The 23,381-nt window shown below is 45.3% G+C and overlaps 2 protein-coding genes across 5 annotated transcripts in view; one reads left to right on the top strand and one right to left on the bottom strand.

Annotated features, from left to right (window-relative positions):
- STK36 (serine/threonine kinase 36) overlaps nucleotides 1–16,596 on the bottom strand; it is a 28,057-nt gene extending 11,461 nt beyond the window's left edge. Inside the window, exons 1-12 of one of the 2 annotated variants that reach the window (XM_067026884.1) lie at nucleotides 16,537–16,596; nucleotides 15,929–16,103; nucleotides 15,093–15,233; nucleotides 14,905–14,982; nucleotides 9,125–9,255; nucleotides 8,269–8,518; nucleotides 6,752–6,845; nucleotides 6,291–6,460; nucleotides 5,944–6,131; nucleotides 5,316–5,415; nucleotides 3,773–3,919; nucleotides 230–409 (exon numbers count right to left, since the gene is read on the bottom strand). In XM_067026884.1, coding sequence (XP_066882985.1) covers nucleotides 230–409; nucleotides 3,773–3,919; nucleotides 5,316–5,415; nucleotides 5,944–6,131; nucleotides 6,291–6,460; nucleotides 6,752–6,845; nucleotides 8,269–8,518; nucleotides 9,125–9,255; nucleotides 14,905–14,982; nucleotides 15,093–15,233; nucleotides 15,929–16,012 — 1,563 coding nt within the window. In that variant the 5' untranslated portion in view covers nucleotides 16,013–16,103; nucleotides 16,537–16,596. The remainder of the gene's footprint in view (nucleotides 1–229; nucleotides 410–3,772; nucleotides 3,920–5,315; nucleotides 5,416–5,943; nucleotides 6,132–6,290; nucleotides 6,461–6,751; nucleotides 6,846–8,268; nucleotides 8,519–9,124; nucleotides 9,256–14,904; nucleotides 14,983–15,092; nucleotides 15,234–15,928; nucleotides 16,104–16,536) is intronic. The other variant, XM_067026883.1, reaches the window with a different exon arrangement.
- Nucleotides 16,597–16,921: 325 nt separating this feature from the next.
- On the top strand, nucleotides 16,922–23,344 carry RNF25 (ring finger protein 25). Of its 3 annotated transcripts, none has more exons than XM_059052131.2 (10): nucleotides 16,922–16,991; nucleotides 19,447–19,521; nucleotides 19,761–19,863; nucleotides 19,956–20,023; nucleotides 20,122–20,191; nucleotides 21,360–21,431; nucleotides 21,520–21,663; nucleotides 22,005–22,097; nucleotides 22,371–22,505; nucleotides 22,709–23,344. In XM_059052131.2, the coding sequence occupies exons 1-10, from the start codon at nucleotides 16,951–16,953 to the stop codon at nucleotides 23,276–23,278; spliced, it is 1,371 nt and encodes a 456-aa protein (XP_058908114.1). In that variant the 5' UTR covers nucleotides 16,922–16,950; the 3' UTR covers nucleotides 23,279–23,344. The 3 variants fall into 3 exon arrangements, with proteins under 3 accessions (XP_058908114.1, XP_066882983.1, XP_058908116.1); XM_067026882.1 differs by having other exon boundaries at nucleotides 16,924–16,991; nucleotides 22,008–22,097; XM_059052133.2 differs by lacking the exons at nucleotides 21,360–21,431; nucleotides 21,520–21,663 and having other exon boundaries at nucleotides 16,924–16,991; nucleotides 22,709–23,343.
- Nucleotides 23,345–23,381: the final 37 nt, after the last annotated feature.

Genomic DNA, 23,381 nt, shown 5'->3' with positions numbered 1-23,381 from the left:
CGAAATCTCAGTTTCTCACATTCCCACTGATTCATATAGTCACACACAGTCTGCTTCACTGATGACATTACCTGCCTGGCCTTGGAAGGCAATTCATGATCTACTAGCTAGAGAGGAGGAGAAGAAAAGAAAAGCAAGTTGGGCCAAATAGAGATGGCAGTTCAAAGAAAAGAAATCCAAAGAGAAGAAATTCTGGTAAGTCTTGAGAGGCTCCTGGCGCAGCGCTTACCTGCTGGATACTGCTGCTCTCCTGGCTGTGTCGGAGGAGGCTGAGCAGGAGCTGGGGGAGCCCTGCCTCACGGCAGAAGGAGTACAAGGGAACAGAGTCACCGCAGCTGGAGAGGAGACTGCTCAGGACCCGGAGCACAGGAAGGATGTGGGAAGCGCCCTCCAGCACGCCTTTCAGGATCTGGGTGACACAAGGGAAAGAGACAGTAATCGATATTATGAGAGGTAAAGGGAGGAGAGTCACAGATACCAAGTGTCCCCAAGATGTTGACACAGCAGACCAAATGTTTTCATTCCTTTCTTTGGGAATCTAAAACCCAGAAAAGGAGAATAGAGAAACAGGGAAAGTGTACCAGGAAAGGGGAATATAGATGGCCAGGTCACCTGACTTAGAGGTGACCAAACTGGGGGGAGGGGGGAACACCTCCCCTCAGTCAGTGACAGACCCAGTGACATTCCTATCTGCTCCCTCCCTTCTCCAGACCTTCACCTTTAAAAAAAAAATGAAACCACACACACACATTTCTGAAAATTAAAAACAATGGGCACAAAACAATGTTGCTCAACTCCAGAAAGACAAAACAATATTATTCAACTCTAGATCAGGGGCTGACAAAATATGACCTGCAGGCCAGATCCTACCTACCACCTATTTTTATACAGGACAGTATTATATTTTTAAATGGTTATTTTTTAAGAGGTTATTCTTCAAAAGAAGACTAACGTTTACATCAAGTGCTTTACAATATGCTACTCACTGTTCTGAATCTGTTCACTTATTTACTCATTTAATCTTTACAATAACCCTAGTGATTGTAAATATAATTATCCATTCTATAGATGAGGAGACTGAAGCTACTAGATAGGTTAAGTAAGTAGTCAATAATCACACACAGTAGTTTGGCTGGAATTCTATCTCAGAAAGTTTTACCCTGGAGGCGGAGTTGTTAACCTCTTTCCCCACTGAAAAATTATCCAACACAAGGAAGACAGATAAGGGCCAAAAGAGAGGTGCAGGGTGCCGAGGTAATTCAAGAGCGAAAGGAGAGTCTTTTCAACAAATGGTGCTGGGATGATTATATAACCACATGCGAAAAGATGAACTTATATCCCTACCTCACGATATATACAAAAATCAACTCATAATGGGTCAGAGACCTAAATGTCAGAGCTAAAAGTCTAGAAAGCTTTTAGAAAAAACATAGGAGAAAATCTTCAAGACTTTGGGTTTAAAAAAGATCTCTCAGATACAACACCAGAAGCATAATCCACAAAGGAAAAAAATGGTAACTGGACTTCAAAAATTTAAAAACCTTGTGCCTCGGGCTTCCCTGGTGGCGCAGTGGTTGAGAGTCCGCCTGCCGACGCAGGGGACACAGGTTCGTACCCCGGTCCGGGAAGATCCCACATGCCGCGGAGCAGCTGGGCCCGTGAGCCATGGCCGCTGCGCCTGCGCGTCCGGAGCTTGTGCTCCGCAACGGGAGAGGCCACAACAGTGAGAGGCCCGCATACCGCAAAAAAAAAAAAAAAACCTTGTGCTTCAAAAGACATTCTCATGAGAATAAAAAGACATATTAGAGACTGGGAGAAAATATTTGCAAATCATACATCTGATAAAGGTCTCGTATCCAGAAGATACAAAGAACTCTTACAACTCAAGTAGAAAACAACCCAACTTAAAAATGAGCCAAAGAAATGATTAGATATTTCACCAAAGAAGAAATGTTAATACAAATGTCTGGTAAGCACATGAGAAGATGCTCACATTAGTCATTAGCAAAATGTGAATTAAAATGGCAATGAGATGTTATTTCACACTCTCTAAAATGACTACACTCAAACAGACAGTAATACGTGTTGGCAAGGAGGTGGAGAAATGAGGACCCTCATACATTGCTGGTGAGAATGTAAAATAGTGCAGCCACTTTGGAAAATAAACAGTTCAGCAGTTTCTTAAAATCTTTAACATAGGGCTTCCCTGGTGGCGCAGTGGTAGAGAGTCCGCCTGCCAATGCAGGGGATACGAGTTCATACCCCGGTCCAGGAGGATCCCACATGCCACGGAGTGGCTGGGCCCATGAGCCGTGGCCGCTGAGCCTGCGTGTCCAGAGCCTGTGCTCTGCAACGGGAGAGGCCACAGCAGTGAGAGGCCCATGTACCGCAAAAAAATAAATAAATAAATAAATAAATCTTAAACATAAATTTACTATATGCCCCAGCAATTCCACTTCTATGCATTCATCCAAGAGAAATGAAAACACATGTCCACACAAAGGCTTCCTCGTGGATGTTCAAAGCAGCATTATGCATAAAAGCCAAAAACTGGAAACAATCCAAATTTCAATCAATTAGTGGAATGGATAAACAAAATGTGATATATCTGTACAGCCGAATATTAATCAGCAATGAAAAGGAGTTAAGTATTGATACACGCTACAACATGAACCTCAAATACATTATGCTAAGAGAAAGGAGCCAGACACAAAGACTATACATTGTATGATCATATTTATGTGAAATGTTCAGAAAACGCAAATATAATAGAGAGAAAGTGGCCTCCTGTTACTAGAAGTGGGAATGATAATTAACTGTAAATAGTTAAGAATGATCTTATTGGGGTGATGAAAATATTCTAAAACTGAATTATGGTGATGATTTCACAACTTTGTAAATTTACTAAAAATTATTTTTAAAAACTTTAAAAAAAAGGGACTTCTTTCCAGTGGTAAAGAATCTGCCTTCCAATGCAGGGGATGCGGGTGTGATCCCTGGTCGAGGAACAAAGATCCCACGTGCCGTAGGGCAACTAAGCCCATGCGCCACAACTTCTGAGCTCGTGCGCCTCAACGAGAGAGCCCACGTGCTGCAAACTACAGAGCCCACGCACCCTGGAGCCCACACGCCACAACGAAATATCCCACATGACACAACTAAGACCTGACGCAGCCTAAATAAATTTAAAAAATAAAATAAAATAAACTTTAACAAAAAGAGAGAGAGATGCACGCAACATATTTCAGTGAGTTCCCAGGAAAGAAGATCACCGTTTCAGAGATGCAAGGAAAGGCTTTGTAGGAGAGAATACTAATTATGAACACCAATTAAGCAAGATGTTATCCCCTAGAAAAGAATCTCATTCTTCTCATTAGTATACCTGCATTAGAAAAGATTACACACTTAAATTGTTACATATTTTTAATTTTGTCAAAACTTTTGTGGAAGTGTGTTTTCTGTCATTATAGAAGTAGTTACCTGATATCCTCCATTTTTTCCTCTTGGACAACAGTGCCTAAAAAAGTTCCATCAGAAAGTTTGCTGATCCCTGCTCTAGAGGAATACCTTTCCCTTCAGAAAGAACCACCCAAGGTCTGCTCTTTCTGTATTACTAAAGGAGGTAGGCAAATCTCCTTGAATTAAATGGACGGAGTGAAAGAGAATAGGAAAGGGACAAACTTTCTTTCTCCTTATGTCAATCAACGTTTTTTAATGCCTCATCTGTGGAGACAGTCTCCAGTTTCATCCACGGCATGTTTCCGCTGGTTACCTGCCCCCCAGCCTCGCGCAGCTGACTCCGGATGCGCTGGCAGAAGTCGGGATTGCACAGCAGGGCGAGAGGGGCCTTCAGTTGAACGGGCACAGGCTCAGCGGTCTCCAGCAGGTGCCGCCACTCATCGTCATCGTTGTCTGGCTCCTGAGGCATCAGGGAGTGAAAGAGGTCAGGAGGAGTGTGTCAGGTTCAAGGGTAGTAGCTCCGAACCTGGGGAATCATGAAGTAACTGCAAAAGGCCAGTGACTCCTTTGGCACAGATGTATTTTTTTCAGCCACCCGTTTAAAAAGGTAGAGTTGGCAGTAAGTGAGGGGTCTTGAAAAGCCTCTTGGAGAACACTGGCAGGTGTGCATAAAGAGACACCTGGAAAGATGCCCACTGCGTGGTTTATATTTTAAAAAATTGGAAACGTCACAGAGCCAGTCAGTAAGGGAATAATCAACCACGGCACATCCATATTAGGACGTACTAAGAAGTTGTTAAAAAGACTGTAGTACTGACAATGCATCACTTATGTAGTGTGCCCACCAAAAATGCATGACTCGAATCTAATTATGCAGAAGTATCAATGTGAGGAACATTCTACAAAGTAACTGACCTGTGCACCTAAAAACTATCAAGCATGAAAGACAAAGAAAGAGTAGGAACGGTTTCAGATTAAAGAAGACTAATGAAGCATAACAACTAAATGCAGTGCTTAACACTGGATTGGATTGTGGACGGGGGAAAAACATGTTTTTACTATAAAGAACATTACCAGAGCAACTGGCAAAATCTAAATATGGACTGCAGATTAAGTAACAGAATCATATCAGTGTCAAATTTCTGACTTCTATAACTGCACTGAGGTGGTGCAAGTGCATCACCTCGATCTTAGCAAATATGCACTAAAGTATATTTGGCAGTAAAGGGGCATGTCTGCACTTACCCTAAAATGACTCAGAAAGATGATGTGTCCGTATATAGAGAAAGAGAACCATAAAGCAAATGTGGCAGAATTTTAACAACTGGTGAATCTGGGTGAAAAGGTATATAAGAATTCTAGGTTCTATTTTCACAATTATTCTTTAAGTTTGAAATGTTTTCAAAATAAAAAGTTAAAACCTTAAAAAAACAGAAGATTGAAGTAGATGTTGAAAGATCTCTAGAACAGATCATGTAAGAGATGCATGAGGCAAAACGATACATATGGTATGAACTCAGTAATGTAAAAACAGCCCAACTATATATTCTATATGAGCATACATATATATATATATATATATGTGTGTAAAAGCACAAAAAGTTGGGAAGGAGACAGACACCTTTGGGACTGAAATAAGGCTTAGGAGGGACTTTCCTTTTTACATATGTACTCCAATTTTTGATAATTAAATGTACAGATACTATGCAATTAAAATCTATAAATAATAAGAAAGCAATTTTTAACACAAAGGGAGCTATTCCTTGGAGGGTTGGGAATCACTGTTCCAGAAAACATCTACCAAGACCCAACATCCCATGGCAGGAACAAGGCCAGGAGGAGTCCCTAGGTCTTACCTCATTTTCTAGGTCCACTGCATCAAGGCTCTGCTGGCCCACCACCCCTGGCCTCAGCTCTGGGAATGCTTGCTCACAATCCTGGGTGATCCAGTTTGCCCTGCCAGAGGAAGCAGGGAGTAAGATGAGTTCCAGACCTGTGAGGCTTAGAGTTCATGAACTTGTCCCTCCCTCTATGTCCACGATAGGAATGAAAAATAAGCCATATAGGATTGGCTAGAGGAGAACTCCTTCTAGGATCTGGCCAGGACAGGATAGGTCCACTACATGCATATCCTTGACTGCCCTCCCACTTTGGATCTTCTTCTCAAAGCTACCTTGGTGGTTTTCAGCCGTAGCTCTCAACTCAAATAATCTTCCCTTTTGCATATAGATGATTCTTTCCTTTTCAGTTAATGTATCAATACAACTGAGACATAGAGAAAGGAAAGTTTCGACGTTTCCTGATGAATCAGGAAAGTATCAATACCTGGAATTAGGGTTCAGGCACCCAGGACTCAAGACTCCCAGGGCCCTGTCTACATTTAGGCAGTAGTGAGTGACAGGGACCATGCTGTATTTGCTTTGACTGGAGCCAAAGATCTGCAAGTGACCTCATCCCATAAATCCCCGGTTCTACCCTCCTCACCAAGGTGCAGGGGGAGCTTCTCCAGCCCTCCACTCAGCCCAGCTGCTCTTCATTTCTGAGCCTAAGACCCCAGTCAAGAGGCTTGGTTCCTGAGGAGTGGCCTTTAGTCTGGGCAGAGAGCCTGTGCCAGAAGCCACCTTGCTGGTCCTGTCCTCTTGCTCGAGGGCAGGTCCTGTGTTCTGGTGTTTCTACAGGAAATGAGACACTGAGTCAGAACTATCTGGCTGTCATAAGGCACTATGAATCCTATTCGTGGCCCTTTCCCAACCCTAGAAAGTCACCCTCCTTCTCCAACTCCCCCAGTCACTAGCCTGGCTATATCATACATGCCCTTCTGCCCCACACACCTTCTGCTTGGCCTCTTCAGCCATGCGCTTACAGGCTTGCCGCAAGATGCAAGATCGATTGCCCTTGGGGGCCAGACGATGTGCCTGTTGGTCCTTTAGGACCTGAAGTTCTGGGGGTAAGCGACTGGTGAATGGGGTGCCCAAATCTGGGCCTGCTGACTCAGTTAGTACTGCAAGGAGAGAAGAGGGGGAGAGGTGATCACACTGGAGCTGCGCCACTGTTTCCATTTGGCCAGAGACAACTTCAGCATCTCCAGGCTTCTGTGGAAGGAGACCCTTTTGACAAAGTGATAAAGAGGGACTGGGGTTACAAGGGAAGTGGCAAGGGTCATGCAAAGGGCTAGGGAGAATTCAAGCAGGTGGGGAAAAGAATATATGTTGGATCCAGATGTTGGGGTCAGGGGTTGCATTGGGTAGAGTACTGGGGAAGTGCAAGAGCCCTGGGAACCCTAAGGACTCACTGGTGACACGACCAGCAATAAAGGGGTGATGTAAGAGGTCTGGCCAGGACAGACGCTGCCGGGGGTCCTTGGTGAGCAGTCCCTGAAGGAAGTTCTGTGGAGAGAAAGGATACCCCATCAGCCTTCACTTCTCCACAGGTTCTCTCAAACTCATCAGAATCGGCCAACCAAGACTCCTGAGTGCATTCTTACAACAGACTAGCTGGTCTTAATCACACCCCCTCTAATCCTATCCTTAGGCCTCATTCTCCTGGCTGAAATCATGAACAGACCTCACTGCCTCCCCTCCTGGGGAGTCCCAATTCCTGTCCATGGACATTCTGGAACCCCAGAAGTAAAACCAGAAATCTCAATGTCAACAGCTTTGTGAAGAAGTGAAAAAAGCGAAGAGAAAGAGAGGGATGTCACATTCACAATCATCTTCAGAAAGCAAACATTCAAGGGGGTCCCAAACTGCTCACCTTGCCCTCCCTTTGACTGTGGTTTGTTTGTGCTGGGTAGGAACAAATGCACTTACAGTTAAAAGCACACTCACACGCATAAGTCACTGTGTAAAGATGTGTTTGGGAGCACTCAAAAACAAATCTTTCAGCAAGTCTTCAGATGGTGGAGGGGTAGGGAGACTGTCTGAAAAGGGTACATCTGTTATGAGGTATCCTTGGGGAAATCCTCAATTGGGCCTGAAATAGGAATAGAATGTACTAGTAGATTACGACCCCTGTTCTAAAACAAGGTGATCATTACACCTTGGCTCTTGCTGGAGATACCTGCATGTCTGCCCTAAGGGAGAATGAATATCTATGTATATCACCCACTTATGTTTCCTTTGTTTAGGTTCTTTTTGATAATTATTCAGGCCACCCCCAACTGAACGGGGTTGGAGAGAAACTTGTCTCTTTTCATCTTAGCTAAAACAAAGAAAAGTTATAATGAGAGTTTACTCTGGGAGAAGGCTGCATTTAAATTTTATTGAAGGCCCAAATCTTGCCCTAGATGAAAAATTAAAAAGGTCAACTCTTTTTCCTCCCTCCCACCCTCCCTCTGGCCTGCTAAGATTTAACTGCAAAAAACAGGCACCACCTCTATCCTCTGCCCCTAATCAGTGAGCTGGCCCCATTAGCTCTGGCCATTTGGATATCTAAAGGTTCTTTCAGGAAGAGGACAGCTGTGTTGGCAAGTCTAGAAATCATTTGGACATTGCATCTGATAGGAAATTAGTAGAATAAAGAGTGTGTAAATGGACCAATATCTGTTTCTGGTGTCTTGAAATTACCTCTCCATTTTGATAAAGGACAGCCTGACCCAAGAAGGGGCTGCTACTCCCAAGTTGGGCACACCTTAGATCACCCTCCCAGAATAAGCCCCTGCAGTACAAAAGCAAGGCAGCTTGCCCCAGCTCCTGCATCAATTAAGTAACTGTAAAGTGCAGCCCCAGCTCTGAAAAAAATTGTGGAAAAGGGAACAAGGCAGAGGGAGACAGGTTTCTGATGCAAAAGCAGTCTTTCAGAATTCATCACCTTGAAGCAAGGACTAATGGTGGGGGGCCAGCGCACAGGGTCCTTGAGAATGAGGTTGACCAGCTGAAAGATGCTCGTGGTATAGAAGGGAGGAATGCCCACAGCCAGCTCATACAGTATGCAGCCCACAGACCAGAGGTCTGCGGTGTGGTCGTATGGTCGTTCCTCTACCAGCTCTGGAGACATGTAGAGTGGTGTGCCTTTAATGGATGTCAGCACCATCGTGTTGGTGCTCATAGCCCGGGCAAATCTGCAGTAGATGATGGAATCAAAATGGAAAAAGAAGATATTCAATAAAAACAAGAGAGACTTCCCTGGCGGTCCAGTGGTTTAAGATGCTGTGCTTACACTGCAGGGGGGCGCAGGTTCAATCCCTGGTTGGGGAACTCAGATCCAGCATGCACTGGGGTGGGGCCCAAAAATAGATAGATAGGGCTTCCCTGGTGGTGCAGTGGTTGAGAGTCTGCCTGCTGATGCAGGGGACACAGGTTCATGCCCCGGTCCAGGAAGATCCCACATGCCACAGAGTGGCTGGGCCCGTGAGCCATGGTCACTGAGCCTGTGCGTCCGGAGCCTGTGCTCCGCAATGGGAGAGGCCACAACAGTGAGAGGCCTGCGTACCACCAAAAAAAAAAAAAAAAAAAAAAGATAGATAAATTAATAAACACTAGAGCTGGTCACTGCTACCTATCACTGTGTGAGATATCCCCAACCTGAACAAAGAGACCATCTTCCAAGACCCAGAAGGAATCCCAGTCTCCAGCTCAGGTTCTAAAATGAGGCCCAAGGAAATCAAGCATATAGTCTAAGGCTCCTTGCAGAACTGGAAGCAGAGACAGAAGGTCAGGCACCTCACCCAAAGTCACAGAGCTTTATGCCACCACCCTTGGCAAGGAGGATGTTCTGAGGCTTCATGTCTCGGTGGAGGATGCGGTGGGAATGCAGATAGTACAGAGCTGACACCAACTGGGCAGCAATGGCCTGAACCTAGGGGTCAAACAGTCAGGTGAGAGGAAGAAAGGAGAAGTCAGCGGAAGGAGTCCGCTGATGAGCCCAAAGACTCCACCCTAATACTACTGCTGATGTGATCTTCTCTTCCTTCCCTTTCTTCCAGAGCTTCACAAGATACAATTCCTTAGTTCTTGCTCCCCTATTCATTCATTCTTTCATTTGTTCATTCATTCGTTCGAGGAAAATTTATTGAGTCTCACTTACTAACTGCATGACCACATGCAAATTACCTTATGGCTCTCAGATTCATCATATACCCATAACGCGACGATAATGATACTACTTATTTCATAGGATCATTGTGAGGATTTAAATAAGTTAAAGCATGTAAAGTAACGTATTGCTCAGAATGGTGCCTGGCACTTAAAATTCAATATATATTAGCTGTTATTAAATAAGACAAAGTCCCTTCTCTCAAGAGAAGTAGCCAGACAAACAAACAAGACTGACAAAACAAATAAGATGATGGCTTACAAATAATGATGAATGCTTGGAAGGAAACAGAATGCTGTGACAGGAAGTCCTGAAGGGTGCCTACTTGCTAGAGTACAGAGAAAACCCTAGAATGAATATGGCTGGAGAATGTGTTCAACCAAATTCTACTGCCAACCACTGTGTCTTGGTGGTGAATCCTGCCTTAACCACAACGCTTATCCCTTCCTGCCTCTCTGGTACCACCACACTGGGCCTTCTTACCTAGAGGTGCCTAACAATAACAACAGCATTAATAATAGCTAGATATATTAAACACTTGTGTCAGGCACTCTTTCAAACACTTTACAGGAATTAACTCATTAATCTTCACAATAGCCTTATGAGGTAGACATTATTATTATTTCCATTTTAAAATGAGGAAAGTGAGGGCAGATAGCAGAAGCAAGAAGAACTACAATCCTGCAGCCTGTGGAACAAAAACCACATTCACAGAAAGATAGACAAGATGAAAAGGCAGAGGGCTATGCAACAGATGAAGGAACAAGATAAAACCCCAGAAAAACAACTAAATGAAGTGGAGATAGGAAACCTTCCAGAAAAAAAATTCAGAATAATGATAGTGAAGATGACCCAGGACCTCAGAAAAGGAATGGAGGCAAAGATAGAGAAGATGCAAAAAATGTTTAGCAAATATCTAGAAGAATTAAAGAACAAACAAACAGAGATGAACAACACACTAACTGAAATGAAAAATACACTAGAAGGAATCAATAACAGAATAACTGAGGCAGAAGAACGGATAAGTGACCTGGAAGACAGAATGGTGGAATTCACTGCTGTGGAAGAGAATAAAGAAAAAACAATGAAAACAACCTAAGAGACCTCTGGGACAACATTAAACACAACAACATTCACATTATAGGGGTCCCAGAAGGAGAAGAGAGAAAGGACCCAAGAAAATATTTGAAGAGATCATAGTTGAAAACTTCCCTAATGTGGGAAAGGAAATAGCCACCCAAGTTCAGGAAGCGCAGAGAGTCCCATACGGGATAAACCCAAGGAGAAACATGCCGAGACACATAGTAATCAAATAGGCAAATATTAAAGACAAAGAGGGGGCTTCCCTGGTGGCGCAGTGGTTGAGAGTCCGCCTGCCGATGCAGGGGATACGGGTTCATGCCCCGGTCCAGGAAGATCCCACATGCCGTGGAGCAGCTGGGCCCGTGAGCCATGGCTGCTGAGCCTGCGCGTCCGGAGCCTGTGCTCCGCAATGGGAGAGGCCACAACAATGAGAGGCCCGCGTACCGCAAAAAAAAAAAAAAAAAAAAAAAAAGACAAAGAAAAATTATTGAAAGCAGCAGGGAAAAACAACAAATAACATACAAGGGAACTCCCATAAGGTTAACAGCTGATTTCTCAGCAGAAACTCTACAAGCCAGAAAAGAGTGGAATGATATACTTAAAGTGCCAAAGGGGAAGAACCTACAACCAAGATTACTCTACCCAGCAAGGATCTCATTCAGATTCGATGGAGAAATCAAAAGCTTTAAAGACAAGCAAAAGCTAAGAGAATTCAGCACCAGCAAACCAGCTCTACAACAAAAGCTAAAGGAACTTCTGTAAGTGGGAAACACAGAGAAGAAAAGGACCTACAAAAACAAACCCAAAACAATTTTTTAAATGGTAATAGGAACACACATATCGATAATTACCTTAAATGTGAATGGATTAAATGCTCCAACCAAAAGACACAGGCTTGCTGAATGGATACAAAAATAAGACGCATATACATGCTGTCTACACGAGACCCACTTCAGACCTAGGGACACATACAGACTGCAAGTGAGGGGATGGAAAAAGATATTCCATGCAAATGGAAATCAAAAGAAAGCTGGAGGGCTTCCCTGGTGGCGCAGTGGTTGAGAATCCGCCTGCCGATGCAGGAGACACGGGTTCGTGCCCTGGTCCGGGAAGATCCCACATGCCGCGGAGCAACTAGGCCCGTGAGCCATGGCCGCTAGGCCTGTGCGTCCGGAGCCTGTGCTCCGCAACGGGAAAGGCCACAACAGTGAGAGGCCCGCATACCGAAAAAAAAAAAAAAAAAAAAAAAAAAAAAAAAAAAAAAAAAAAAAGAAAGCTGGAGTAGCAATACTCATATCAGATAAAATAGACTTTAAAAAAAAGTATGTTACAAGAGACAAGGAAGGACACTACGTAATGATCAAGGGATCAATCCAAGAAGAAGATATAACAATTATAAATATATATGCACCCAACATAGGAGCACCTCAATACATAAGGCAACTGCTAACAGCTATACAAGAAAAAATCGACAGTAACACAATAATAGTGGGGGACTGTAACACCTCACTAACACCAATGGACAGATCATCCAAACAGAAAATTAACAAGGAAACACAAGCTTTAAATGACACAATAGACCAGATAGATTTAACTGATATTTATAGGACATTCCATCCAAAAACAGCAGATTACACTTTCTTCTCAAGTGTGCACGGAACATTTTCCAGGATAAATCACATCTTGAGTCATAAATCAAGCCTCAGTAAATTTAAGAAAACTGAAATCATATCAAGACCACAATGCTATGAGATTAAAAATCAATTACAGGGGAAAAAAACATAAAAAACACAAATGCATGGAGGCTAAACAATACACTACTAAATAACCAAGAGATCACTGAGGAAATCAAAAAATACCTAGAGACAAATGATAATGAAAACACGACGATCCAAAACCTATGGGATGCAGCAAAAGCAGTTCTAAGAGGGATGTTTATAGCAATACAAGCCTACCTCAAAAAACAAGGAAAATCTCAAATAAACAATCTAACCTTACACCTAAAGGAACTAGAGAAAGAAGAATAAACAAAACCCAAAGTTAGCAGAAGGAAAGAAATCATAAAGATCAGAGCAGAAACAAATGAAATAGAAACATAGAAAATAGCACAGATCAATAAAACTAAAAGGTGATTCTTGAGAAGATAAGCAAAATTGATAAACCATTAGCCAGACTCATCAAGAAAAAGAGGGAGAGGACTCAAATCAATAAAATTAGAAATGAAAAAGGAGAAGTTACAAGATACCGCAGAAATACAAAGCATCCTAAGAGACTACTACAAGCAACTCTATGCAAATAAAATGGACAACCTGGAAGAAATGGACAAATTCTTAGAAAGGTATAACCTTCCAAGACTGAACAAGGAAGAAACAGAAAATATGAACAGACCAATCACAAGTAATGAAATTGAAACTGTGATTAAAAATCTTCCAACAAACAGAAGTCCAGGACCAGATGGCTTCACAGGTGAATTCTATCAAACATTTAGAGAAGAGCTAACACCCATCCTTCTCAAACTCTTCCAAAAAATTGCAGAGGAAGGCACACTCCCAAACTCATTCTATGAGGCCACCATCACCCTGATACCAAAACCAGACAAAGATACTACAAAAAAAGAAAATTGCAGACCAATATCACTGATGAATATAGATGCAAAAATCCTCAACAAAATACTAGCAAACAGAATCCAACAGCACATTAAAAGGATCATATACCATGATCAAGTGGGATTTATCCCAGGGATGCAAGGATTCTTCAATATACACAAATCAATCAATGTGATACACCATATTAACAAATTGAAGAAGAAAAACCATATGATCATCTCAATAGATGCAGAAAAAGCTTTTGACAAAATTCAACACCTATTTATGATAAAAACTCTCCAGAAACTGGGCATACAGGGAACCTACCTCAACATAGTAAAGGCCATATATGACAAACCCACAACAAACATCATTCTCAATGGTGAAAAACTGAAAGCATTTCCTCTAAGATCAGGAACAAGACAAGGATGTCCAGTCTCACCATTATTATTCAACATAGTTTTGGAAGTTCTAGCCATGGCAATCAGAGAAGAAAAAGAAATAAAAGGAATACAAATTAGAAAAGAAGAAGTAAAACTGTCACTGTTTGCAGATGACATGATACTAGACATAGAGAATCCTAAAGATGCCACCAGAAAACTACTAGAGCTAATCAATGAATTTGGTAAAGTTGCAGGATACAAAATTAATGCACAGAAATCTTGCATTCCTATACACTAATGATGAAAAATCTGAAAGAGAAATAAAGGATACACTCCCATTTACCATTGCAATAAAAAGAATAAAATATCTAGGAATAAACCTACCTAGGGAGACCAAAGACCTGTATGCACAAAACTATAAGACACTGTTGAAAGAAATTAAAGATGATTCCAACAGATGAAGAGCTATACCATGTTCTTGGATTGGAAAAATCAGTATTGTGAAAATGACTATACTACTCAAAGCAATCTACAGATTCAATGCAACCCCTATCAAATTACCAATGGCATTTTTCACAGAACTAGAACAAAAGATCTTAAAATTTGTATGGAGACACAAAAGACCCCGAATAGCCAAAGCAGTCTTGAGGGAAAAAAACAGAGCTGGAGGAATCAGACTCCCTGACTTCAGACTATACTAGAAAGCTACAGTAGTCAAGACAATATGTTACTGGCACAAAAACAGAAATAGATCAATGGAACAGGATAGAAAGCCCAGAGATAAACCCACACACCTATGGTCAACTAATCTATGACAAAGGAGGCAAGGATATACAATGGAGAAAAGACAGTCTCTTCAATAAGTGGTGCTGGGAAAACTAGACAGCTACATGTAATAGAATGAATTTAGAACACTCCCTAACACCATACTCAAAAATAAACTCAAAATGGATTAAAGAACTAAATGTAAGACTGGACACTATAAAACTCTTAGAGGAAAACATTGGAAGAACACTCTTTGACATAAATCACAGCAAGATCTTTTTTGATCCACCTCCTAGAGTAATGGAAATAAAAACAAACAAAAAAAATGAGGAAAGTGAACAAAGAGTAGTTAAAGTAACTTGCCCAAGAAGATCTGGCTAGAAAGTGGCAGACCCAACCTTTGTATTCAGAGATTTGGGTTCCAGCATTCACATACTTTACTTTCACACCACACTGCCTCTACATATACCTAGACTCTTTTATTTTACTTGGGAGTTTTCAAACTGGAGACTCTCCGTGCCCTTGCTACCAGCTCTTGCTACCAGTCCTTAAACTGAGAAGAGGTCATGGGTGGAAGAAGTTTGAGCCAGGAATACCTGCTCTTCAGGAAGTTTTCCGTCATCTTCTAGGATCTGAAAAAGCTCTCCCTCAGCATAGTCTGTCACCACCACCACCTGCAGGGAGAAGGCAATGCTACTAATGGCTCCACATTTATGTATTTTGAGGCTGGGAAATTCCTGGGACCCTTCTTCTTGGCGAGAGGTGACCCAAAACCTAAGCGTACCTCTTTGTCAGTCTCAAAGCTGTCAAGCATATGCACAATATTGGGATGCCGCAGACCCCGCATGATTTCAATCTCTCGTTGCAGATTCCTCAGCTCTTTCTCTGAGCGTCCCAATTTTGGAATGAACTTCAGGGCCACCACCTGTCAGTGGTAAGGTCAAGAGTCAAGGCCTAACCACACTATTGAAACATTAGCCTCAAAGCTCCAGAATACAGACTTCAGATTGTTTGAGCAATTCTCACTATACTTGCTAGTCTCCCACTCGACTTTCCCCATGGTACCCTGGCCTTACCCAGGTTTCCCCTGCTTTCACCCTAGCAGGAAAGAGCCTCTGCCAGATAGATCCTTTTGGTGGATTCTGGGAAAAGAACTGATAAAGAATGCAAGATTTAAGGGATTTAGGGGAAAGGGAAGGAAGGAAAAATGAAGAGGGAAGAATAGAGTTCAGGTGGTTTATCCCTTCCTGCATGGTATGATAGATAATAACATTAATAATAATAGTAATCATTGTTGTTAACTAGGTGCCAAGCACTGTTCTAAGTGATTCAGTGTGACATCACATTTAATCCTCATACCCCAATAAAACGCTGTTCTTATTTTCATTCTATAGGTGAGGAAACTGAGACATAGAGAGTTTGAGTAACTTGTCTATAGTTCTAAGGCTAGAAAGTGGTGGAGCTGCGATTTGAACCCAAGTAATCCAATTTCAGAGCTCATATTCCGTAAGTAGGAAGGAATCAGTGTCCTAGGGATACAGGTCAATATTCTGGCCCCATTCTCCACTGGAGTTGAGGGTGTGGAACACCACCCAAGAGATACCCCTCTTTGTTCACCACCTGAGCACTGTATTTTCTTCGACCCTTGTACACCCTCCCAAAAGAGCCTTCTCCAATCATCTCCAACACGTGGTACTTTTCCATGACAGAGATTTCAGGATCCCTCAGAAGGAAGGAGATAGAGATGGTGGCGAAGGGCTACAGCTCCAGGGACAGTTCCACACATCTGGGAGGCCTGGTTCGGGCATGGAAGAAAGGTTAATGTTAGCCGCCTTTCCTTTTCCTTTTTTCCCATAACAATCCAGGCCTCATAAACAAGGTAGGGTAGAGAATGGAAAGATGAGATGTTGGAGCAGAGTGCCTTCCATAGTCCTCCCTCCTTTTCTCTTCCTGTCTCCCAACCCAACCTTGTTCCCACCCGACCCCGTGTCCCCCTTCCCCCTCCACCCAGCCTTGCCCACCCGACCACTGCCCCTTCACCCAGCCTCTCCCCCTCACCCCACCCTCTCCACCCAGCCTCGCCCACCCGACCCCGACCCCCTCCATCCAGCCTCGCCCACCGACCCCCCCTTCCAGCCACCCCAAAGTTCCTGCCACTGACAACCTCCTCAGCACCCCCACCCAAACCCCTGGCCCGCCGGCTTAGCGGACGGGAGCGCCTCTCTTACCCCAAGCCTAGGAGCTGCAAGCTCTTCAGGCCGAGGGAGGCCAGCCCTGGCCTTCAGCCCCGCCCCCTTCTGGCTGCCTTCGTATTTTGCCTGACTTATCGTTCTTATCGTGGGACTTATCGTCCCACCCCCACTGCCGGTCTCTTTAGACTCACATTGTTACCAATTTTACTCGCTAGAGCTGGTCAGAGGTTCGGAGTAACAGGCATTCAGGGGTGTGGGAGATACGGCGGGCCGCTCATAGGCACTTCCTAGGGCATTTCCGAACCATCCCTTGGCCCTCAGGACCATCTAAGGACCGGGAGTCTGCGGTTGCCTAGAAACGGCCGCTAGCTACTCTCCCTCCCCTGCTTTACTTTCCGCCTCCGACTGCCCGGAGGCTATTTCCGGTTCCGGCTGCGGGCCGCAGAAGACATGGCGGCGTCTGCGTCGGCAGCTGCAGGGGAGGAGGACTGGTAACTTTGGGGTCATGGGCTTTGGAGGACCGCCTGGATCCGGTCCGGGGGACTAGCGGCAGCCGCGGACGGTCCGTACGGCGGGCGCGTGGGGCGGGACGAGGGATGAGGGATGGCAGAGACGCTTACATCTTTTCCTAAGAAAGTTCTGGACTGGGGAGCGGGTGGGTGGAGGGGCACTGGTCTGACCCGGAGGAGACAGCATCAGCGCCGGCCTGGCTAGTTCGGGCCGCGCCTTATCAGGTTCGATTCTCCGGCTTCACCCCGTCCCATTCTTGCCTTCTGAAGTGGATTTGCTCAGGGTCCCGGGGGATGCTTGTTTATCAGATCTCCGCCCCCCTCTCCGTCCCTTTTACTTCCTAGAACCGAGGTCCTCCAGTTCCCGTCCCCCCTTCCCCTCGGATCAGACTGTTTCCTCTGAGGCTTTCCTTAACCTTCTCCCTTCCCGACAGCACTGATGAGGACTGTCGTCTGAATAAAGCTTTACACCTTACAAAAAGCGCTCCTAGTCCTTCCCTCAAGCATTCTTCACAAGGGACCAGAACATGGAAGGACTCTGGGATTTGGAAATAGAAAAATGTGTGTTCACATCATATTTTATTAGCTGTGTGATGCTGACCAGGCCACCTAGCTTCTGAGTCAGTGTCCTCAGCTGTAAAAAAAAAAAAATGTGGGTGTGTGGCATCCACCTCAGAGAAGGATCTGAGAGGATCAAGGTGGATTTTTTAACATACCTAAGCCTCCTTTTCATTAATAACTCTGAGGTGTAGGCACCTAAGGAGACTAAATGAGGCCTGAAGAGGTAAAATGAGTTGCCAAAAGGTACATAGTTATGGCTAGGAATCCAGGTTGTCAGACTCCAAACCTTATGTTCTTAGTTATAGGACATTGTACAGTTCCACCCCCCCTTTTTTTGTCACCATCTTACCACCATCCCATCCCATATCTCACATCCAGGGCCCAAGTCACAGGTAGTGTGGGTGAAGTATTGAAGGGCTTCTTGATGGAGGCTACACCTCAGTGTTTCATTGGTTCAGGGAGCCCAGCCAGTGGTGGCCTTTTTTGAGACCATCCAGACTTGCTGTTTTCAGCCTTTTCAGGGGGAATTTAAGATTCTGAGAGAACACGTTGTACCTTGGCGAGGGCCGTATTGATTGTACAACCAGCCTGCGGTGCTCTAAGACTCCAACGCTTATGTCAACCAGAAGTACTCAACTGTTACCTATGTTATCTATTTTATATTTTCAGGTGTCTGCCTAAGACTTTAAAAAGACTTCAAAATTTTTTGAGAATCACTCTCTCTCTATATATATACACATACACATGTATACACACACCCCCACACACATGTATGTCACACTAGGGCAGCCCTGCTCTTGGTGAAGAAGGGGCAATATAACTATAAGAAAGCAAACTAAGCATGTATCTTTCCATGTATTATCTGTGTAAAGCTGTGGCCTCAAGCCAGTAACTCATCTTCAGTGGCATTACAACTGCTGTTTCTGTGATTAAACATGTGTGTCCTCTGAGGGATGGCAGAGACACTGACATCTCTTCCTAAGAGAGTTCTGGACTGGGGAGCGGGTAGGTGGAGGGGCCACTGGATCCTGACCTGTACAAGCTGATCTACATCAGTCAGACAGCAGGGATCATAAATACATTGAATATTAACTACAACCTTCTCTCTTTCCTTTTAAGGGAAAAGGTTAATACAAATAGGAAAAAAAGAGAACACAGACTAGCTACTATGGCCAAAATACTATCAGGCACTTGACATAAACAAATCGCCTTTCATCCTTACGATAACTGTGGAGAGTGGGTGGTAATATCTATATGTGGTAACTACTCAGATCACATAGCTGGTAAGTGATTGGGACCTGCTACTCATTCCAAGGCTGATGGCTCTTCCACTACAGCACAGCCTTTACATTATGTAGATCTGTTCTGTTCAGGTTGGTATCTCCTTTGAGGAGGTTTACAGTGACTGGTATTGGCAGTGTGTGTAGACACTGGGATCCAAGAACGGTGTAAGGAAAGCCAGGAGTGGTATTGGTAATCTTAATGCTAATCAATAGATGTCATATTTCTGGGTCAGAGAGATGGCCACTAAGGAACAACCAACAGTACAATGAAACTTAAACAGGGAGTCAGGAAACCTAGCTTGGGTCTCAGTCCTGCCTCTGTTAAGCCTTGAGATTTGGGCTAGTCTTTTCACCTTCTTGGGAATCTGTTTCCTCACCTATTGGCAGAAATGATCTCTAAAACTCAGATTCCTGTGCTTTCTACCTGGCCACTTGACAAATTAAGGAAACATGTTTCCCCCATTTTTATGGAGGTTAGCAAGAGAATGCACTCACGCAGATTGCCATTTTTCTACAAAGCTAGCCTTCATTGGCCTTAGTAGGCTTTGATAGGGAGAGTTGTAATGGTGAGTCAATCTCCGCTGTCTCTCTAGGGTCCTTCCCTCTGAAGTTGAAGTGTTAGAGTCTATCTATCTGGATGAACTACAGGTGGTCAAAGGAAATGGCAGGTACGTATTCAACTAGAGGTGGGCAAGAGTCCCCTTGGTAGTAAGAGGATTCCATGCAGTATCTGTGGGCCTTGATTTGAGATAATATTTGTCATGTAGACAGTCTATTCCTTTAATCACCCCAAAGAAAGAACATGATGCTCACTTCCTCTGCCCGCTTTACTCTCTCACCCCCATCCTCCCCAGCCCTCAAGTCCCTGCCCAGTCACATCCCAGGTCTCCACTTCATCCACCTGCAGATCATCACCGTGGGAGATCTACATCACCCTGCACCCTGCCACTGCAGAAGACCAGGATTCACAGTATGTCTGCTTCACTCTGGTGCTTCGGGTCCCAGCACAGGTGAGGCCTCTACTTTATGGCAGCAAAGGGAGGAAGGGGAGAGGCCTTGGGGTGGAGTGCATCAGCAGTAGCATGGTATTTTCTCTCTCTAGTATCCCCATGAGGTGCCACAGATCTCTATCCGTAACCCCCGAGGACTGTCAGATGAACAGATCCACAAGTAAGTCGGGCTGGTCAGAGCAGGGAAAATTTGGGATACAGCTCAGTCTGGTGAGGGAAGGGTGCAGGCTTAATGTTTGCTTTGCCCCCTCCCCACAGGATCTCACAGGCGCTGAGCCACATGGCTGAGGCTGGGCTGGGTACTGCCATGCTCTATGAGCTCATCGAGGTGAGAGGTGTGCTAGCCTGGGGAAATGTCCTTGCCTTCCAGCTAGAGCAGTTTCTTTCAAGGGAGGCCTTGGGCCTAGAATCTTAAATATGTCTGGAGACATTCGTTTAGTTCTTGTTTAGGTAAGCCTAAACTGCTCCAGAAAGGTGAGACTCTCTTCTGTTTCAAAAAATCTCCCCAAAGACAGTTCCATAGCTTCCCCAAGTTGCCTATTCCAGCATCGTGACAGAAAAATTTTTTTCCTCTTTAACTTGAATTTTTCGTGCTTCATTATCAGTGCATTTCTTGTTCTCTTGGTGTTGGCAACTTAAAATGGCAAGAGATCTTGCCTGGAGGGTCTAGCCATAAATGAACATTTGAAGGCTAGTCTGCCATTGGAGCTGACTAGAAAAAGTCATGGTTCTTTTCCTCAAAGAGTTTCTACCCTAGTGAAGGAAACAACCCACATGAAACTATGCCTAGAGCTACAAGTTAATATACACAGCTAACTTTAGTTGTTTGAGATCAAGAACACAAATACAGTCTTGTTTTCCTCTACTTTGAGTTTTTAAGAAAAATGTTCAGAAAAGAATGAAGGTGGGTGGCCTGGAGTCAGAGTGGGCATAGACCACTGTAGCATTTCTGAGTCAGGCCTTCACGACGCAGCTTTTAACTTTGTGGAATTCCAGAGTATTAGCTATTCAAACAACGGTGCAAATGCGTATTTCATAGCTCAACCTTATGCCTTTTGAATTCTCTGTCCGTTTGGGGTGTCCATGCCTTCACTTTCTTTCTGAAAGCTGACTCCAGAACAGGCTCACTGAGGGAGTGATATTCAAAGGGGGATAACCAGGAAAGGCCTCCCAGAAGATGTGAGTTTTAATTGAACATTTTTTTTCTCTCTAAGGTGTTTTATTTTCATCCCCAGGATGTATTAAAAGTGACTTAATGAGTGGAAAAACAATTAAATTGTATTTTGAAGCTGGGTAGATTTGGGGAGAGGGGTGTGGGCATGGAGGAGTATTGATTCCAAGCAGAGGGGGCATCACCAAGACAGACATGCATGAACACATGGCAGACTGGCTCAGCTGGAGACAGCCCACCAGTCACTCCTGGGAGTGGTCGACAAGCTTCACTCACAGCTCTGGCCCCTGCCTCGCTATCTGAACAGTGTCTTCTCTCCTCTCAGAAAGGGAAGGAAATTCTCACAGATAACAACATCCCCCATGGCCAGTGCGTCATCTGCCTCTATGGTTTCCAGGTGGGTTACTCTCCTGGGACCTGGGGGTCAGCTGTGACAGACAGTGGACGGCTCGGGGAGAGCTGTGACACAGTGCCTTACCCTCCAGGAGAAGGAGGCCTTTACCAAAACAACCTGTTACCACTACTTCCACTGCCACTGCCTGGCTCGGTACATCCAGCACATGGAGCAGGAGCTGCAGGCCCAGGGACGGGAGCAGGAACAGGAATGGCAGCGCGCCACAGCCAGACAGGTCGACCTGCTGCCCCTGCTTGCTCGACTCCCATACCCTCTTCTGTCCCTCCACTCCAGGGCCGCCTTAGCCTTTTCAGGGTCATAGGTACCTTTGAGATTAACGAAAGCTCACCTTTGTCCAGGAAAAAGGGGCATCCTTATACATACACGTAATCATTTTGCACACGATTTCAGAGGGTACCCAGACCTCTGGTTAGGCAGCCCCTGCTTTGCTCCCCCTCACGCTGAACAGGTAGGTATTCCTGTGCCCCTCCGTCCCAACCCTCTACAGATGAGCCTGGGCAGCTGGCAAGCACCCTAGACTGGGAAGCAGGGGTGCGATTTCGCCTCTCTTTTCAGAAGGCCGTTTGTGTGCAGTGCCCGGTGTGCAGAGAGCCACTCGTGTACGATCTTGCCTCGCTGAAAGCAGCCCCTGAACCCCAGCAGCCCATGGTAAGGGAACTCGCTGTTAATCTGAGCCAAGAATAATGGCATCTTCTCTGCTTTGAATGGGGTCTCTGGAATTGGCCTCAAGCTGCCTGGGCCCTCTCTGTAAAGCCAAGGCCCCCAGCAGAAGTCCAAAACTCTGTTCGGGAGCCCAGTCTGAGGGATAAAACCAAGAGCCTTGAGCAGATCTCCTGAGGCAGTCCTGGAAGAGCCGGGGTTTCGAGTCTGCCTTCTCCTGTTTTTTCTTCTCTCCATGCTATTCTGCTCCTTTCCCTCCAGGAGCTGTACCAGCCTGATGCAGAGAGCTTGCGCCAGCAAGAAGAGCGCAAGAGGCTCTACCAGAGACAGCAGGAGAGGGGGGGCATCATTGACCTTGAGGCTGAGCGTAACCGGTACTTCATCAGCCTCCAGCAGGTGAGGGAAGGGTTTCCCACTCCTCCCCTGATGACACCAACCTTCCTACCAACACCCCTCTGCCATGGCCCTCGGGTGAGCTTTGTTCTACCCTGGGAGGTTATAGGCTCATGGCAGTCGGCTCAGATTCTAGGTGAGGGGCCTGCGGTTCCCCGCTTTGAGGAACTGCATCCCCTTCACTGCATCTGCTCACTTCCTTCTAGCCTCCTGCCCCTTTGGAACCCGAGTCAGCTGTAGATGCCTCTGGAGGATCCAACCCACCCAGTACCCTTGCCACAGAACAGTCCACCTCATCAACCACCCTGTCAGCTCCTCTGCCTGTGGCCTCCCAGTACACATGTGAGAAGATTCCAGGGGCTGGGCCAAATCAGCAAAAGCTGGGCGAGACCCAGAAAGCTATGCTAGATCCTCCCCGGGCCAGTCGAGGTCCCTGGAGACAGCCCGAACGGAGGCACCTAAAAGGAGGGGAGTGCAATGCCCTCAAAGGTACCAGTGACACCCAGGAACTGCCACCTCCTGAGGGGCCCATCAAGGAGCCCATGGACCTAAAGCCAGAGTCCCGTAACCAAGGGGTTGAAGGTCCTCCCCAAGAAAAGGGGCATGGCAACTGGCAGGGTCCCCCGCCCCGCAGGACTCACGACTTTGCCCGCTGGGAGCGCTCCAAGGGTCGGACACTGGCTTCTTCCTACCCTCGCCTGCCTCGGGGTCGGGGAGCCTACCGACCTGGTCCTCGAAGGGAGCCCGTGAGCCTCGAATCGGAGGATGGTTCCTAGCAGTACTGTGGGGGGGTGGGGGGGGACAATAAAGAGATTGGCCTTGTTTGGCTTTCCTTACTCAGTAGTGCCTAGCCTGTGAAGTATGGCTCTCTTTCTAACT

This window comes from Kogia breviceps, chromosome 2 (assembly GCF_026419965.1).
Source record: "Kogia breviceps isolate mKogBre1 chromosome 2, mKogBre1 haplotype 1, whole genome shotgun sequence".
NCBI lineage: Eukaryota > Metazoa > Chordata > Mammalia > Artiodactyla > Physeteridae > Kogia > Kogia breviceps.
Note: the sequence above shows the minus strand (reverse complement) of the source record. Positions and strands in the feature narration are given on the sequence as shown.